Source organism: Cuculus canorus, chromosome 1 (assembly GCF_017976375.1).
Source record: "Cuculus canorus isolate bCucCan1 chromosome 1, bCucCan1.pri, whole genome shotgun sequence".
Classification (NCBI taxonomy): domain Eukaryota; kingdom Metazoa; phylum Chordata; class Aves; order Cuculiformes; family Cuculidae; genus Cuculus; species Cuculus canorus.
Window position 1 is genome coordinate 139063021 of NC_071401.1, and position 19747 is coordinate 139082767.

Sequence of the window (19747 nt, forward strand, 5' to 3'; positions counted from 1 at the left end):
CTCAAGAACCTTTTTCTTTATTATCTCTTGGTAGCTTTGAATATTCATTATTTTACCTATTTGCACTAAGGCCTACTTTGAATTTTTTGTCTTGAAACTGCAGTGCTTGTATACACTGTTGCTTATATGTTTTACAACCTTACAGCTATGCAGTGATCACAGAAGATTAAAATAAGTAGGATAAATAACCCATTTCAGATCTTATCCTTCTTGGATACTTAAATAACTAAAAGAAATTGGAAAAGGCATAAAAGAAACATGCAACAGTTTGCCAATTCGCTCTTCATTACTTTCAGCCTACACTTAAAAAGTTTGTTTGGCAACTAAATGAGCCGATTGTTTACTTGTCGTTTAATTTCTGGAAGAATTAGTGCCTCAGAGACCAGGTGATGTGATGCAGCAAAGTATCCCACTCTGCAAAAGTAGTAAAGTTCAAATAAGTTTTTAAGCTGTCCTCATGGCTCTCTTCCAAATCCACCATTTGAACTGAGACGATATAATCCCTTGCTTCAGCTTCCCCATCTCTACGACTGAGATGAATCATAAGTTAAGCAAAGTTCCTAAAGGACGAAAGCTAAGCAAACACTTGGGTCTTGTTGCAAATTAGACTATGGGGTTTCTTTGTTGAAATTCTCTCAACACGCATCACAGAACTGAGCTGGGTTTATACATGTGCAGAGAGAATTCCACAGCGGGGTAAAAATCATAAACTGGAAACTGCAATTTAAAATGATGTGCAGCTTTTGTCAATGATGCCATTAACTGAATATCAGAACATAGCTTAGCCAAAAGAGAATAACATTAAAAAAACTGTGTGTTTGTCTTAAGCCTACAACACAATAAAACAAGATTGTTTTGTGTTTCTTTTTTGAAAGAATCAGGAGGGAACATAAAAACAATTAGAGTACTCTTAATTTCCCTTGGAGATACAGAAATTTGACTCAACTTCAGAAAGCAAGATAGAACAAGCAATTGAAAACCTAATTAAAAATAAAATTTCCACATTTTCATCTGAAAAAATCTACTAGTGCAAAAAAAGACGAACATTTGTAAGAAGCCAAGAGAATTATGGCATTCAGCATTACAAGAGGAATTTACTGAGAATCTATAACAATCCAGAGCACATCATAAAATTAATTCAACACTCATTGCAGTTAACGTGTACGGCTACTATATTGGCATATCACACCACAGCGGTGCCAAGATTTTGATCAGAAGTTATTTATAACACTCATCTGCTGTAATGTAAAGTTTTAAAGGTCCATAACCTCTCAAAAATATTCCATATATGCTTCTGAAAACACAACCAACCACAACTACTACTAATGTCAAGTCTAACTACTTCAGATAGATATCTTTTACATAGGTCTGATAACAAACCATATTGACGCCAATTTCACGAAGCTTTCATAGGTTAATCATACACCTCTACCAACTGTGAATACAAATTTCCATTAATTAAACAGTGTCACAAGTGTTCTATCATTTTAGTTTATACAGAGAACACTCAGATGACTCGTGATTATTTCACCACACACTGCATAAACAGAATAGCTCTCACAACAAATTCCGAGCCTCAGGACAATGAGTATTTTAGGATATTGAAATATTAGGTGTATAAATTAATCTATCATGAGTTCTCAACCTTTTTCAATCACCTCTTCCTCTTGTTATGTCTGGGATCCTTGACTATCCTGTGTTCCCTCACACACATATCTAATAAATCACAAACTGGGGAAGGAGGAAGAATGGGAAAAAAAGAACTGAAGGGCTTAAATACTTTTTAACACACAGCACTAAAAACACAGGACAGCTTCTGGAGAAGGCAAAGAGAAAAGGAGGATAGTGAATGAAGGGTCCAACTACTAATCACTTGCTGGAAGGTGTAGAAAGTAACAGAGCTAGCAAACTTATAGTCATAGCTGATATCAACTGACTCATTCTGAGGAATGGTCCTGGCAACAGTGATGCCTCCAAAACCAGAACGTACGGGAGGGAACCTGTACAGTTCCAGTGCTGAGAAAGAAAGAAAGAAGCTAGGAAGTCCAGCCAGTGATATTCACTCTTTCCCAAACCTGAAGAAAAACATCAGTAGGATTTTGAACTCTGAGCAACAGACCAGTCAGTGGCTGGGAATGCACACTTCAGCACTCTGAAAGCCGCTTTTCTGTCTGCTTAGCTGGCAGAGGACAATTTTTGTGAGGCTTCCTCCCCAGTTTCAGAACTAGCACAAAAGTAATTATCACTGAAATTAATGCATCTGTATCGGAAAAACATGAGTTGAGAACCTTGCTGATAAGAAAATTTTCTGCACATGAAAAAGACCAGAAATCTAAATCTTTGTTACTTTCAACTTCTATTTAAAAATATCTTTCCAGTCTTCAAGGCTTACATTATCTTACAAACCACAAACCAACAGGATACTTCCTTCTGGATTTTGTAAGCACTTTCAGTGCCTTCCAATACTGCAGTTTTCCATGAGCTGAATGGATCTTTGCCTCAGCATTTTAGCTGGGGCCAGGAGGTTGCTCTTGAAGCAAATCTCCCAAGTCATTCACTCCTGCCGTGCTTTGGTTCGCGTAGTAGAGCAAACTGGATTTATTTTAGGTAAGACTACAGTGTAAGAAGTACAAGCAGCACTGCTGGACTAATCTGAATATAAACCATGAAAACACAGTACAGATGTTTGGTCATGAGCACCAATACTGCCCTTCACATCTCTCCCGTTTACTATGCTGTTTGCTATTGTATCTCATAACATTACTCCAAAATTTCTGGCTAACCTGAATCCGGAGAATACACCACTGGCTCCATCTAAACTAGCCATTTAATGTTGGACTGGCTTAAGCACTGCATGATATACCTATAAATAAACTGATAAATATTTATAAATTATTTGATACATCCTAACTGTAATGGAGATACAGAAGCTCTATAGTAGCTGTCCTAGGCTAACACTCCATTCCACTTAATGTGAGAAGATTGTTAGCACAGGTCTGCTGATAATCAGGCCAGCAATAAAGAGCAGGGGAGACGAACTGTGGAGGGTGACTGGTAATGTGACTGATTTTACATGCTAAAAAAGCTGATTCCCTGAGAGCATTTTAGGATATATCATCAGTATTTGTTCTAGGTAGTGATTTCAACATCAGGGAAAATATTAAATAAAAACAAAGACAACTACAAAAATTTCTTCTTTTTAAAAAGGGGGTGGAAATATATACCTCTGCAGCAATCTCAAGCCTATGAAGATCCCATTCATAGTCAGAAAAGTATAATACTAGCTTCAAGTTTACAAATACACTTCAAGCAAATAGAGAAGAAGCAGCACTTTAAAAGAGCTGCACTGTGTTATTTTGCCAGCACCACGTATATAGTGGGAAGGGTGGGTTAGAAAGACGACTTCTACAGGAAAGAGATGGATTTTTGCCTCACCTCATATTAGCCTCGAAACAGTAGCAGCATCAGACTCCAGTAAGTTTTTCTGCCACAAAATAGAAACTTCTCCAAAATCCATGCCTATTCAGGTTTAATCATCATTAACATAAGGGCGAACTTATTTCTATACCCCCTCAACTGTCTGAAACTTCAGTTGTGCCACAAACATACAAAATATAGGCGTGGAAACCACATGAAGCATTCTTCTGCTTTGTAATTTAGTTTCCCTACCAATATTTTACCTCACTTTTATTGTGCTGCATTACACAGAGCCTCTACATATTACATTCAAAAGCTCATAAAAGAGCTAAGAATTTCAGGTTCTACTGTTGGGAAACACAAGCAATAAAAATATAGAAGGAAATTAGTTGTTGTATCCAGGTATAACCAGTGGACAATTTCTATATTGTTATCCTTAAAATCATTCAACTTATTAGCCTTAAATAACCACTAGAAAATACTAATACTAGCTGAGGTTCTACTTTGCAAGCATTTACCTCCTGAAAACAAAACTTTTAAAATGGTGTTGCAGACAAACTGACATCTGAAAACTGATGTACAGTAATTGCACGTACAGTGACATTAACCATATTAATATTTTAAGTTCATTTAAATAACTAGAACAGACAGGAGGAAAGAAAAGTACAAGTCTATTTCTTCAAAACAGAGTAATTTCCAATGGAAGCTGAAGTGTTGTTAATCAATGAAAGAAATTGCAAGACCTGGGCCACAAAATTCTCAATTTCCTTCTAGAACATTATGAAACAAACATGCGAAGGGGCATTTTAAACCTCTCTTTTTGAAAGAGGAGCCCAAAAACGTTTGTAAAACATGTGCTCCTAAATTGCAATTTATTTCCTACATTTAACTCGGGAGTGCTTCCAAGCCAGTTCTGTTGTAACTCACCACTGTGTAACTATTGCAATACACATCACTTCTAGAACTCTAAAAATAAGTTCTTTTGGTTTCTTTGCTTGCTTGGTTGTTTTAGCTTGGCTGGGCTTGGGGTTAGTTTTTAGTTTTTCTGGTTGTTAGCAGTGCTTTTTTTTTTTTGTTTTAAACTGGCTTTCCTGCATGGACTTAAATGTGATCCCATGCAAATTGAAAGTATAGGCTTAGTTACGGTTTATAATTCATCTGACCCCTTTTTTTTTCCCCCCATCAAAACAGGAGGTTAAGACACTTTTCTCATTGAATCATTTTCTAATGTAGGTCAAGATTCTGCTTGCCTAAAGATACATTCAACACAAAAAAAACTTTTTCCAAAATGCACCTAAAGAATCATAGAATAGTTTGGGTTGGAAGGGACCTTAAGGATCATCTAGTTCCAACCCCCCTGGCATGGGCAGCAACAAGGAACTTTACAATGTTTCCTACCACACAGAAAATAAATTATTTCAATCCGAGTTTCTGAAATTTAAGAATTTTCTAAGTTAAAACACATCCCAAAAGTTTATTTTTCTCTTACAGGCTGGATTAATCTGCCAAAAAGCACTTCACAGGGCCAGTTTTCAATGACTAGTAAAAGTATAGTTTTTTTTTCCCCCCTTGTTTAAAAGTTAATTGCTGTGTAAAAAAGACTTGCAGGGGTCTTGTCTATCACCCTTGATCAAAGTTGTTATCTTAGTGTCCTAGCAAATGTAAGGAAATTTTAAATTTTGTAGCAAGTGCCCCTTCCTTTCAGGAAACTTGTCCAGAAAATGGGAAAAAACGCACACAATAGCCTCGTCAGCTTCGTCCAACAAGCTTAAAGTTGATATAGTTGTACCAATAATCTCAAGAAACATCTGGGCATTTATCTTAAACCTTGTTAGGAGCTGGGTGAATGGAGACAGCGGGACAAAAAATGAGATGATCTAGAAATCTCCCGGACTTTTCCCAGGAAACCAGGACTTCTTCTGGTCCAGTGACAGCAATCATGTCGTCTGCCTTTTAATTTTACCACAGAGTCACCTTCCAGCTCTCTTGCCACTATTTCTTACGCAGAGTCACAATTCCTCTAGGTACAATAGAGACAATCTAGTCAATTCTTTGGGAAAAAGCAATTTCCATAACAATGCTTACCCAGATGTCTGATCAAGATTTTGCTAGTTCACACTGATTAGAAAGGTCAGACTCCAGTAAACAATTTAAGTAGGTGCAAGTCATAAGGTCTAAGATACTTGTTAAGAATAACAGCTACACTGATAATTTAAGACACCTCAGTTTCCAAATCTAACATGAAAGAGGCCAAATGCCCTGAAAAAGATACATGCTTTCTTTTTCTTTTTCAATGGAATACTAATATATAGCACTGTCTAGTACCTTGTGGAATAAGTGAATTATTTGAATTTTAATTTAACTTGGACATAAAGACTTACTCTGCCCACAGGGCTCATTGGATGAGCAGCATAATCTGATGTCAGATTATAGTTAGTTGCTTCACATAACATGCTTACTGGTCGCTCCTTCTTCTCTTCAGATGTCATTGCTGCAGCAGTCCTGAAAATAGAATATGTAATAGCACTAGAACACGCTGTGTGTGCAGACTGCTATTAAAAAGCACCCCAAGATGTAGCCTAATACAGTCTGTGTCCTACTTTTCCAATTTGAAAGCAATTCACACTGCATTGTAAAGTTACCTGTACTGTGTTTTAATCTTAAATCTATTATAGATTAATTTTACATTTTAAATTAGACTTTCTCTGTTAGCTTAAAGCGTTGGTGGAAGGGGAAAAGGTATGAACATGCGATTGAAATGGGAAGAAATGCTCTCCAAAGACTCCATATGGCTTTGTCCTACCTCAGTGAGAACATGCGCATTTGTGAAATTTCACTTATTGCAGTCCTGTTTTCACTCCAGCCATCACGTAATGTGTTGCAGCACCGGTGGCAAGTAGGACACTCAATAACAAGACACACATAAAACTTTGAGGCCAGGTATGACCTCCATGCATACCTTCTCAGTTTTGTGGAATACACAACAATACAATGCAAAGGTAGCAAAACCAACTAGCCAATGATTCAAAAACTGTCTCAGCTGGTTAAGAAAGTAACTGATTGAGGAGAAACTTTCAGGGAAAACATGATACATTAAAGGCACCTGATTATCCCTCAGTAATTTAAAAAAATACTCCTTTTTGGAAGTTCATTGGATTATTATACAATACATAGGTCATGTGCTAACACTAGAGTAAGTAAAATGAGAAGTGGAAATTCACACAGTGTATTAACACGATGCATTTCTGTTGTATAGCTAATTTCAACTATGTTTTTTGTCTTAAAAATTAGTATTAAACAGTGAATACTTCTTTGAAATAACTTAGGTAAAACTTTATGCATGCCAATCTGACTTGGAAAAAACAAATTAAGCATTACAATTAACAAGCACTGAATCTTAATTCAATATTAACAAGTTTTATGACATGTATTTTATAGACTGAAATAGATGCCACTTACTGTTCATTCACAACAAAAATACAGTTGTCTTGTGATGGCTGTCCTGTTACTGGATGTTTGCAGGTTACTTTTCGTTCATTGTGACTGCAGAAGAGAGACAAGGAAAATTATTAGGCGCTGTTTTGTTTTTTTAGCTTTCTAACTCAAGTATATAAATATATCGAGTGTAGGAACACAGTGAAAATAATTATCAATATTTCACTACAACATATAACAATGCATACACACACATATACAGACTAACAAAAATGATAATGACCACTGAAGAGTTTTCTTGAACATTCTGGAAACAGATAGTAAACACTTGTACTAGGTTGGTAATGGCTTTGAATTTAAACACAAGAATATTAAGAGTGCTCCTAGTTCACATATGATCACCCATAATTTACTTCAAATAAGCCTATATATATTCATAAATAGGATTTCAGCTAGACAGGGGCAAGTTAACCCCCAGCTTCCATGCAAGGGGCAGCGTCTCAGCCTCACTCGTGCTACAAAGATATCTGAGAGTGTGGAGCTGCCAGTCAGCGCAGCAGCAAGACATGGCAACTACAGGAAGAAAGGGTGGCAGAATTGGAATAACTCCCTCTCAACTCTCTGATCCTGAAATATAGGAAGAAAGCAGGAGAGGTGCACTGACAAAATTGAAACTTGGTTCAGTGATTCAAAAGCATACATGCAGAAATCAGACTAAGAAAGGACAGCGAGCATATAATGCAGATGCACTGCTTGGATGCAAGTCATATGCTTTAAAATGAACTCAGCTCTTCTGTTTTTAACATTTGTAATTTAATTTAATATTTGTAACCAAAAAAAGTATACAATGCAAAAAAAACCCCAACAACCCCAGTATCTGAAATTGGGACTTTAAATAATGAAGAAAGTAATTCCATTTGATAGTATTTACTTTTGAAAAGGATATACGATCATAAACTTTCTCACGTGAAGTATCTTATAATACTATGCCTTCCTTATCACAAGTTCAGCCCTGAGAAATATTCTTGGACAAAGAACAAACCTGGACAAAATAAAAGTACTTTAGTTGCAAGATAGCAGAAGAGGGGCAGAACAAAAGCTCTGAATGGTACTTTATCCTTAACATCTACTTCTACTATGAAGCACAGCTCATCTTGTAAATGTTACACTCTCTACCCTTCCTGCATCTTAAAACAACCTAGACTTCACAAGACTACCTCAGTGTTCCCCAGATTTCTCAAAAATTCCTTTGGATCATAACGTTTTGTAGTTATGGAACATTACTAATTAAAAGTTAGCTCCGAACAAAAGCCTTCTAAAATATTCACACTACTTGGTCAATGGATACTTGGATGAACCTAAAGTGCAAGATTAGAAAGTCTGATTCTTTGCACTTTCTTTAGTGGGATTTTAAAAGGCTACCGATACCTAAATAGATAGATGTGTCATGGAGCTTAACTAATAGTACTCTGTCTTCACACTAAATTCAGCGCAATTCTAAGTTTAGCTTCTAGAGACGCTTCTGTTGCAGAAAGGTAACCATTACAATGAGAAGACAGAAAAGAGATGACCTGAGTATGTCTGATCAATTCCTAATTGCCATCGTCCTACAATGCCTGTCAATGCCTAAAATGGACCAGACTGAAGAGAATTAAAATTCAAAACATTCCTGAAGAAATGTCCAGGGTTTTTTTAAGACTCCTCTATGTTCACTTCCAAAAGCTTTATGTTTTTTGTTCATCTGACATTTCAGAAACTCTCACTCCAAACTGGAAAAAAAAAAATAAGTTACGGAGATGAGCTGGCACTCTGCAAGCTTTGCCAAAATGTTGCCGTCTTTTTCATGTTAAACCTTGACATCTGGCTATCAGCTGATACTTGGAAATGTAGAAATAAATGGATCAGGACTCCTGTTCAAGGACCATCATTACTCAAGACCTCTACAGAGGAGGCGAATCCCATGTTTTGTATGGATGCACTTGGCTCACACCAATACAGGAAGAGGTAACAATTAAAGGCTGTGAAAGAGAGGGCATACAAAACCAGGAGGGAAATCAGGAGGGGGGAGGAAAAGGTGAGAGAGAGAGAGAGAGAGAGAGAGAGAGAGAAAGAGAGAAAGAGAGAAAGAGAGAAAAAGAGAGAGCGCGTGCACTATTTGAGAATTTTTTTTCAGGCTTGAGACATATGTCAAGTCAATATTCTAAAAATATCAAAATGTTTTTGGACACAAGACAATCTTCCTTACTACTGACAATGATCTTGAGATCTATAGAGAGATGTAGCTGACATTAATAAAAAGGCAAAAAAAAATTAACATAGACATGAAACACTTTCCTGTGGGATATGCAATACTTCTTTCTAGTATTTAAGACCTTTATAGTCACCCCCTTCTGAAAAGGCAAGACAAAGGATGGAAAATCTTTTCTTCCTCGCAAGTGAAATCTCATCAGTGAACAGCAGAAATTCAGCTGGTACAACTAAGGAGTGTGATGACTGTAAATGCGTCTAACTGGCTGAACAGATTTTAAATACTACCATTCAAAAACTTTCATTACTCATCGGAATGATTGCACATTTGGCATTAATTTAGCTGATATTTTGACAAAACTCTTCAAAATACTTGCGTAAAGTATAGAGTAGCTTGATAATTATTGGCATAATCCTCCCACATAACAGTAGGTTAAGGCATTCATTCTAAACTCAGTACTGCAGACTACAGTGTTTCATTAAAACCAAGCTACCATTTCATATTCACAACATTCAACACTCTATTTGTACAGTAATCCATGAATTTTGGAATCCACATACATGCTATGCATTTCATATATTACACTGTAATAATACATATCTCAATAAATATCAGGGGAAATGAAGAAAAAATGTTCTGTTTTTTTTTAACTGAGAACTCTGATTTCAATTTATACCAACTCCAGTATGTAAGTCAGAATTTCAACTCTGCCTATTTATGTGCCTGTATTTTTATTACGTGGTAAAGAGTGATTCATTGTGATACAGGCAGCTAGAAGCCTGTGTTAACTTTTTACTTATGCAGAGATACAGCCTCCAAGAGGTATATGAGAAAAACACCCCTCTTCCTTCTCTCTTCATTCTGTTTTTCATATCAACATGTTTCATAAAACAGGGTTACTGTACACACACACTGTTACACATTTTTTGAAGAATATAACTAACCCTTACTATTTTAACATCCATAGTTGGTTTGAATTAAATGGCATGCTAAACACCAGAGAAAAACTCTGTGTATTTTATTGGTATTCATGAGCATACTCGCAAAATTCAGTATGTGGTATGAACTAATCCTCACTAATATCTGCTATGAGGCTCCAGAAACAAACACAACTGACTAAGATGACATGAGATAATCATCTCAGTGCAAAACGAAATACAGTTCTTGCATCAGTTCTTGCAGAACATTATCTTGATAATGTTCTGCTCTTAATTCCAGCAGTGGCCTAGTACAATGACCTGCTATAAAAAGATCAAAACCAAACCAAAAGAATAATTAAAAACAAAAAAACAAACAATACAAGCCACAACACAAAACCCTAACAACGCCAAGATGGCTCAAGCATGGACAAATCCCATTTTTAGCCGTTTCGGTGCAAGACAACTGATACCAATTTAACTTGACCTCTTTTACCTACAATTTTTAAACTTTTCTTCCCAATCCTTTCCTCTGAACAAGGCAAGCTTTGGCATAATTTAGCAGACAGCTTAGCTTTGGAACACGGACAGGCCCTCAGAGCAAAAGGCTTTATCTTGTTCAGGGTACAAGTTGACAACATATTTGACTTTGACTCAGGCTTTTTTCCTTCTTATCTACTCTTTCTCCTTTCCATCCCTCAAGAACCTTAATCTCTTCAGAACACAGGATTATTTTATTTATTTTCACCAATTCAAGACATTCAAAAATCCTTGTTGTACTGCTTTAATCTACTCACTCAACGTACAGTCAACAGTAATCATTCTGATAGATAAATATGATCCAAAGATTACTTAAAAAAAAAGCCCTAAAATATATAATTATGAAATATATTATTCTAAGTAGCAACAGAACGCATAATTCCAGGAGGAACACTTGCCAACAGAAGTCCTACATAGGCAGGATTTTTCATTCTACCTTGAGTCTTACAGGACTGTCAACCTCAAAAATGCTATGTACCAATATTTTGTTCGCACACCCCATAATCCAGTTGTACCAGAGGATGCACACAATTAACAATGAAGGATTAGACCATCTTTCCTGTGGTACAGAGCAGTTCATTCAGTAGTGGCAAGAAAGATCCACGTACTAGGGTGGGGAAAGTTGGCTTGGAGTCTGTCCATCGTATGATTTGGTCGAGTTCCCTGTCCTTTCAAAAAAACAGAACTAGGGCAGAACTATCAAAGAAGCGTGCAGACTTCTCCCACAAAAACTAAAACTAGATGCCACTTCAAAGCTTCTTTCATGCCCTTCCTTTGTAGGCTTTATTTATGTGTTCCAAAATGCTAAGGCCTTCTCATTCATTCATTCTCAACGTGACCATCAAAGCAAATGCTGAGTTCTGCTTCTCTGAGAGAACACAAAACCATAAACCAGGACGCAACTTTCAACAGGCCCCCACATCTTTAATTTAGAAAGGCTGTTTCTTTTCACAAGTGAGCACTGAAGAATACATTTCAGAGGAATGCTTCACCAAGTATCTGCCTCCTAACATTTATTGTACTTCTTATCTAAGATTCAGAGACCGACAATCTCTATTATGCAAAATGCGGTCCTTATATATCACAAACTTTGAGTAAGTGTCTCACACTTACTCACGTGTATTTCATATGAAAAGCAATTTTATGCATTCTTTATAAATGCTTCATGACAATATACTTTAAAAGATTACAGATATGGTAAAAAGGCAAAAATTACAAGAGTAATTAAATCATCCTCTCCACATCAATTCTGAATCTTTGCACTGACATTTAAAGGTAAGATTAAAATTGAGACAAACATAAGACAAGTCTAGGCCAGCTTTCTTCTGCGTGAAGCAATTCATTTCTGAACAAGGGGAAAAAATCATCACATCAGCAGGTTTTACCTCATGTGTTTCCTTTCTAGCACAGGAACGTCTCATTTCTAATTGAAATGAACACAGTAACTTTGATTTATCTAACAAGAAGTCGTCTGAATTAGGAAAAAGTTTAAGTAAATGCAGTTCCTACATAACCATTAGCAAGGATGTGGTATGTGGCTGTACCAACTCTTCTATTTCACTAAATCTGTAATGCCACATTGTGCAGTGCAAATGCAAATGTAAGCACTTTTTTTGTTAGTAGTATCATACCCTACAATTACGAGCCTTTTTTCAATTAAGCTTTTTAAATAACAACTTCGGAAACCACACTCCACGGCTCCACTAGAAAACACATGAGTATGGCAAATTAACATCTGAGAGTCTGAACAAAAGAGAGTGTAAAGAGACAGCAAGTTTCAAAGCAAACAAAGTGCTGACACACCATATAACATAACGTATGCTGCTAAAAGCGAAGTGTTTATAATCCTTCGTGCGCACATGCTTGCAAAGTTGCATGCAAAATTCTATACTTTTCTTGGCAGATAACACAACAACTAAACCATATTGCTGCTGCCACCCTTACTGTTCTCTACGATGAGTTTATTTTTTCAGGCAAAGCGTCAACTGTGTAGACTTTCCTTTTAAGCCCTCTTTAATTCAAAGTAATGCTGTTACAATTACAGGAGTTTTGGTATCCTTCCTGCTGCTGTTATTTAAAAACATCTGGACATCTCCATGTCACTGACCATACTCCACCTTTCCATTTATTACAGATAATTATTTTCTAAAAAATTAAAGCACACTGTCCTGAAATGGCAAACTTTTCTTTCAATGGGACCATTCTAAAACAAGACTTATAGCCCAATTAAAATATTTATGTAAAAGTAAAGCCTTTTCTCACTTAGGCAGATATAATTAACATGTTGTCATTACATACTTCCAGTGCAAAACTGTAAACTGATGGAATCAAGCGCAGTTATTAGAACCTCCTCAAAACTTATCAGACGTATCCCTTTCTAGAACAGCATATACTGTATTAGAGATTGAGAAGCTATTAATAAGTAACTGCTGTTTTTAATCAAGTACTGCATTTTTAGAAAAAGAAGTATTTTTATTTTCAATTTTCCCAAAACTTTGTGGGAGAGCATCTTTCACTCTGCAGCTAACATATTTGGGAATTTATAAGATACTCAGACGTGGTTAAGTATCATAGAATCCTTAGGTTGGAAAAGACCTTTGAGACCATGAAGTCCAACCGTACCTGTCCACTACTAAATCATATCCCTAAGTATTTCATCTACTCATCTATTAAATACCTCCAAGAATGGTGACTTAACCACCTCCCTGGGCTGCCTGTTCCATTGCTTGATAATGCAGTGAAGAATTTTTTCCTCATGTCCAATGTGAACCTCCCCCAGTGTAGCTTGAGGCCACTCCCTCTCATCCTACCATCTGTCACTTGGGAGAAAAGACCAACATCCACCTTTCTATAAACTCCTTTCAGATAGTTGTAGACAGTGATAAGGTCTCAATTCAGCCTCCTCTTCCCCAGGCTAAACAACCTCAGTTCCCTAAGCTGCTACTTGTAAGACTTCTCTAGCCCCTTCACCAGCTTTCTCACTTTCCTCTGGACACGCTCCAGCACCTCAATGTCTTTCTTATAGTGAGGGGTCCAGAACTGAACACAGTATTTGAGGTATGTCCTTACCAATGCTGAGTACAGGGGCAGAATCACTTTTCTAGTCCTGCTGGCCACGCTGTTTCTGTTACAAGCCAAGATACTATTGGCTTTCTTGGCCACCTGGGCACCCTACTGTCTCATGCTCAGGTGGCTGTCAACCAACACCCCTAAATCCTTCTCTGCCAGGCAGCTTTCCAGCCACTCTTCCCCAAGCCAGTAGCACTGCACAGGGTTGTTGTGCCCCAAGTGCAGGACCCGGCATTTGGCCTTGTTAAACCTCATCCCATTGGCCTCAGCCCATCGGTCCAGCCTGTTCAGATCCCTCTGCAGAGCCTCCCTGCCCTCTAGCAGATCAACACTTCCTCCCAGCTTAGTGTCATCCACAAACTTACTAAGGGTACATTCGATCCCTTTGTCCAGATCATTGATAAAGACATGGAACAGGACTGGAGCCAGCGCTGAGCCCTGGGGACACCACTTGTGACCGGCCTTCAGCTGGATTTAACTCCATTCACCACAACTCTTTGGGCCAAGCCATCCAGCCAGTTTTTAACCCAGCAGAGGGTGCGCCTCTCCAGGCCGGAGGCTGACCGTTTCTCAAGCAGAATGCTGTGAGAAACTGTGTGAAAGGCTTTACTGAAGATCAGGTATACTACATCCACAGCCTTTCCCTCATCCATCAAGTGGGTCACCTTGTCATAGAAGGTGATCAGGTTAGTTTGGCAGGACCTGCCTTTCATAAACCCATGCTGAGTGGGCCTGATCAACTCGTTGTCCTCTGTGTGCTGTGTGATAGAACTCATGATGACCTGTTCTGCGATTTTCCCTGGCACCGAGGTCAGACTGACAGGTCTGTAGTCTCCTGGATCCTCCCTCCGACTCTTCTTGTAAATAGGTGTAACATCTGCCAGCCTCCAGTCCAATGGAACTTCCCCAGTCAGCCAGGACTGCTGGTAAATGATGGAAAGGGGTTTGGCAAGCACCTACACTAGCCTCCTTAATACCCTCAGGTGGATCCCATCTGGCCTCATAAACTTATGAATGTCTAATTTGCCTAGTAGATCTTTAACTATTTCTTCATGGATTAAGTGAGGTTTGTCCTGCTCTCCCTCCCTGTCTTCTGATTCATGACGTTGAGTACCCAGGGAACACCTTATCTTACCATTAAAGACTGAGGCAAAGAACGCATTAAGTACATCAGCTTACCCTCATCCTTTGTCACTAATGTCCTCCCTGCATCCGCAAAAGGATGGAGATTCTCCTTGGTCTTTTTATTATTGTTGATATATTTGTAGAAAGGTTTTTTTTATTATTTTTCACAGAATTGGCTAGCCTGAGTTCTAGTTGGGCTTTAACCCTTCTGATTTTCTCTCTGCATGATCTCGCTGTTGTCCTCCACAGATGTCTGCCTCTTCCTCTGAAGCTCACAGACTCCTCTTTTTTCCTGATATCCACCAAGATCTCTCTGCTCAGTCAGGGTGTTTTTTTCCTCATGGCTCATTTTCCAGCACATGGGGACAGCCTGCTCTTGTGCGGCCAGGATTTCCTTCTTGAGACGCATCAAGCCCTCTTGGGCTCCCTTGCCCTTAAGGAGTGCCTCCCTTGGAACTTAATCAAACAGCCTTCTAAACAGTCCAAAGTCTGCCCTCTGGAAGTCCTGGGTGGCTGTTCTACTGATCCCCCTCCTTACTTCTCCTAGAAGTGAGAATTCTACCATCTCATGATTGCTTTGCCCCAGGCATCCTCCAACTGTCACATTGCCCACAAGGCCGCCTCTGTTCATAAACAGCAGGTCCAGCTGGGCACCTCCCCTAGTAGGCTGACTCACTAGTTGTGTCAGGAAGTTGTCTTTCACACACTCTAGGAACCTCCTAGATCGTTTTCTCTCTGCTGTATTGTCCTTCCAGCAGACACTTGGCAAGTTGGTAAGCCCCCGACAGGGACCAGGGCTAGCGAATCTGAGGCTTCTCCCAGTTGCTTATAGAATAATTTGTGGGTCTCTTCTTCCTGGCTAGGTGGTCTCTCATTATTATCATTAATCTCTAGGGTATCAAAACATTCTCTAACACAGAGGGCTACCCCGCCGCTTCGCCTTCCTTGCCTATCATAGAGTCATAGAGTAGTTAGGGTTGGAGGGGACCTTAAAGATCATCCAGTTCCAACCCCCCTGCCATGGGCAGGGACACATCCCACTACATCAGGATACCCAAGGCCCCATCCAGCCTGGCCTTGAACACCTCCAGGGATGGGGCAGCCACAACTTCCCTGGGCAACCTGTGCCAGTGTCTCACCACCCTCATAGTGAAGAAATTCTTCCTAATGTCTAGTCTAAATCTGCCCCTCTCCAGTTTATACCTGTTCCCCTTGGTCCTATCCCTACAAGCCTTTATGAATAGCCCCCCTCCAGCTTTCCTGTAAACCCCCTTCAGGTACTGGAAAGTTGCTATAAGATGTCCTCTGAGCCTTCTCTTCTCCAGGCTGAACAAGCCCAAGTCTCTCAGTCTGTCCTCGTAGGGAAGGTGCTCCATCCCTCTGATCATTTTTGTAGCCCTCCTCTGGACCCGTTCCAACAGCTCCATATCCTTCTTATGCTGAGGATTTCAGAAGTGGACACAGTATTCCAGATGAGGTATCACAAGACAGGAATAGAGAGGCAGAATCACCTCCCTTGACCTGCTGGCCATGCTGCTTTTGATGCAGCCCAGGATACAGTTGGCTTTCTGGGCTCTGAGCGCACATTGCCGGCTCATATCAAGCTTCTCATCGACCAGCACCCCCAAGTCCTTCTCTGCAGGGCTGCTCCCAATCACATCATCCCCCATCGTGTACTGAAAATGAGGATTGCCCCAACCCAGGTGCAAGACCTTTCACTTGGCCTTGTTGAACCTCATGAGGTTCTCAGAGGCCCACTTCTCCAGTCTGTCCAGGTCTCTCTGGATGACATCCCGTCCTTCTGGTGTGGCAACTACACCACTCAGCTTGGTGTGATCCGCAAACGTGCTGAGGGTGCACTCAACCTCGCTGTCAATACCATTGATGAAGATATTGAACAGCACTGGTCCCCATACTGACCCCTGAGGGACACCACTCGTCACAGATCTCCATCTGGACTTTGAGCCATTGACCACTACTTTTTGAATACGACCATCCAACCAGTTTCTTGGATGGTCATATTCAAAGAGTAGTGGTCAACGGCTCTCTATCCCGCCTGAAGAGTTTATAGACAGCCATAGCAGCACTCTAGTTATGCGAGTCATCCCACCACATTTCCATGATGAAGATTATATTGTAGTCTGCCTTACAATAACTTCTAGTTGCTTTTGCTTAATGCCCATGCTGTGTATTGGTGTAGATACACTTTAGCTGGGCAGTTGATCCCGCTACGCTCCTAAGGGGAATAGTCTCAGTTCCCAAGTGACTACTCACTGAATTTTTGAACCCATCAGTAATTTTCATATCTGTGCTACCATTTGAAGTGCTACCCTCAAAAAGCCACAAAAGCCACACACCTTTAAACGTAAGTGTGGCACTTTGTGAGATGTACTTGTTACCTGTCATTAATTTATGTAACATTTCACTACATACATTTCAAGCCCTGGGCAGTGTCTAATATAGTACCTTAATAACAGTGCTGCACATGAAGAAAATTTTCAGTTCTGTAAGTATTAGTCTGTAGTAAAAATGACTAATGCATTACTTGCTGTTTGAGATAGTTTGAAAATAGTTAGGTGGGTGTTAGAAGACAGAACTATTTGTAAGCCTCAGATTTGATAGATGAAATTCAAGTATTCTTAAATGGTTAACTGCCTGGAAAGCTTCCAAGAACTAGACTAACATAACACTTTTGCAGTGAAAGCCCACAACTGGTTTCTAAACAAAAATAGGATTTGGAGTAGTGTAGTTCAGCGGTGGCTTGTGGACCAGAACCAGCACTAGATGCTCCAATCTGGCTGCTACTGCCTCTTGAAGACCGACAGCCAATGTCTGATCAGCTAATGTTGCCCAAAAGCTCACTTCCCTGATGCAGGAGGAACACTGCCATCTCTCCTGAAGAGGTAGAGAGGATTGGAGAAGTAAGAGCTAACTTGTGGAGAGGGCAACAAAAAGCCACGGTCAACAACTGTTCCATTGTGAAGAACAAGCTCTTTGCTGCTAAACCATTAAGACTGGCATGCTAATAAGTTGCCGAGTTTCCATAAAATTAGTTCATTAGGAATTATTGATATTTTCTTACACATAAGATGTTAAAGGTTTACACAACCAGAAACAAACCTGACTTGAACTTACAAGGGACAAATGCACTTAGGCTGTGTAACCGTACGATAACGATTTTATCACACGACCTCAAACAACTCTTCACACCAAATTAGAGAGAATTCAGTTGTCTTAGTCATTCTTCACAACTCTAAGCATCCCTTTCAGTAAAAACTTTCAGTAATTGCTTTGATAGCTGCATAACAACTTCAAATGTCTTCAAAGCTCACTAGACAGAAAATTATCTCCAAACCCTATCACTAAGCTCAGTTCTACAAAACTTGGCCTTTGTGATTTATTATAATCTTAGAAGAGTAAGTGAAACACACTCTTGAGCAATTGTTAGAACCAAAATTACGAACTCAAAAGGCAATTTTGACTTTTGCTTCCATTTCACTGTAGGAAATCTGGAGACAGTTTGCAAGAGAAACCTGCTCTTAGAATAAACAGTTCCCTATACTGATTTTTACATGTTTTTCAAGAACTCTGTTTTCAGAAAGAATGACTGTCTTCTCACTTAATCCAGCTGTCTCTCCACTTTAAGTTAAAAAGGGAGCTCAATGGATTCAGTAATCAGAGGACACGGAAAAAAAAGAAAACTTTGGGTTCCATTCAGAAACAGTTGTGCATTTGCTTACAAGACCAATAATTCTACAAGCGCTTACTCACTTCAGTTTTTTCAACTAGTTTGGATCATTCTCTGAAATACAGCAAGTGTTTCAGAACACTTAGCTCTCTTACTAATGACCTCTTTTGCTCCACGTCCAATATGTACAAAATTTACACCATGTTGTATGGGATTTGAGTGTTACACACTATGACTACATATTCATCATCTACTGCATTTTCAATATTGAGCACTTAAAAGCCTTGTCTGTGCCTCTCCCTTTCTCCCAGTTAACCCATAGGACCACTGAATTATTAACTGTGTGTGTAGTTCCTTCCTCAACTTTTCTGCAACAATTCCAATGCTTCCACTGTAATGTCTTCTTCCTCGCCCTACTTTCTACTCCCGAATAATGGCATGCAATTACCTATTACTGAAATAGCCCCAATTTTGTCCATTGCTGGTCTCCTTAAGTCTCAGCTGTCTTCACTCAGAACTGCTTGCTGTTTTTGCTGTTTGATACGACTACTTAGTATTTTTTTTATTCTTGTATTATCAAATTCAGAATCTTGTTTAGTTTAATCTCAAACTACATACAGAAGCAACAGCCTTTAAAGAATAATCATCTGAGCTACAGCACAAGTCAACTGTCCAATTAAACTCCTGCCGTGGAACTGCAAATAAGTGAAGCTGTTTAATTTTATGAAGTTACAAACTCAATATATATAAATATAAATTTTATATTTTCAGTAAATTATTAGCTCAAATTCAACAGCAGACTTTCAAGAGACATATGGTGAAATCACATTTTGTTGCTTCGCAAATCTAGCTAAGCACAGCGTGTATCAAATTTTGATCCTGATAAGAGAAAGAGTTAAATTACCTTAGTTGTCTTGAGACTTTTCTACCTTTGGCCAGATTTCTGGGGATGTTTTTCCCTTATCCTATCTGCTACTGTTTATGATTTCAGGCTTGAGGATTGTGCTTTGGTGATTTGTTTTCTAGGTTGTTTTTGTTTTGGTCTTTTTTTTACGTTTATGTGAATCACAGCATTAGCTGTCTGTGAAGCAAATCCTTTTTATGTTAGCCAAGACAACGCAAAAGTGTAACAACATAACGCTGCCTGCAGATGACATGATTTCTTGATCACTTTCCCAGTGTCTTAAGAGCTGGTGTACTTCCACAGCCATTTTTATTAAATAACAACACACTTCTATTAATTGCCCAGTAGAACTTTTAAAACAAAGTCATGCTTATCAAGCAGTTATATCAGAATATACTAGGTTA

The 19747-nt window shown here is 38.9% G+C and overlaps 1 protein-coding gene across 25 annotated transcripts in view; it reads right to left on the reverse strand.

Annotated features, from left to right (window-relative positions):
• Window positions 1-19747, reverse strand: part of PLEKHA5 (pleckstrin homology domain containing A5) — a 170762-nt gene that overhangs the window by 63287 nt on the left and 87728 nt on the right. For all 25 annotated transcript variants that reach the window (XR_008448401.1, XM_054057537.1, XM_054057472.1 and 22 more), the window contains 2 exons: window positions 6877-6960; window positions 5799-5919 (listed from right to left, as the gene is read on the reverse strand). Coding sequence is in view for 24 of the 25 variants with exons in the window: in XM_054057537.1 (XP_053913512.1) it covers window positions 5799-5919; window positions 6877-6960 (205 nt within the window). In the remaining variant the exon portion in view is untranslated. The remainder of the gene's footprint in view (window positions 1-5798; window positions 5920-6876; window positions 6961-19747) is intronic.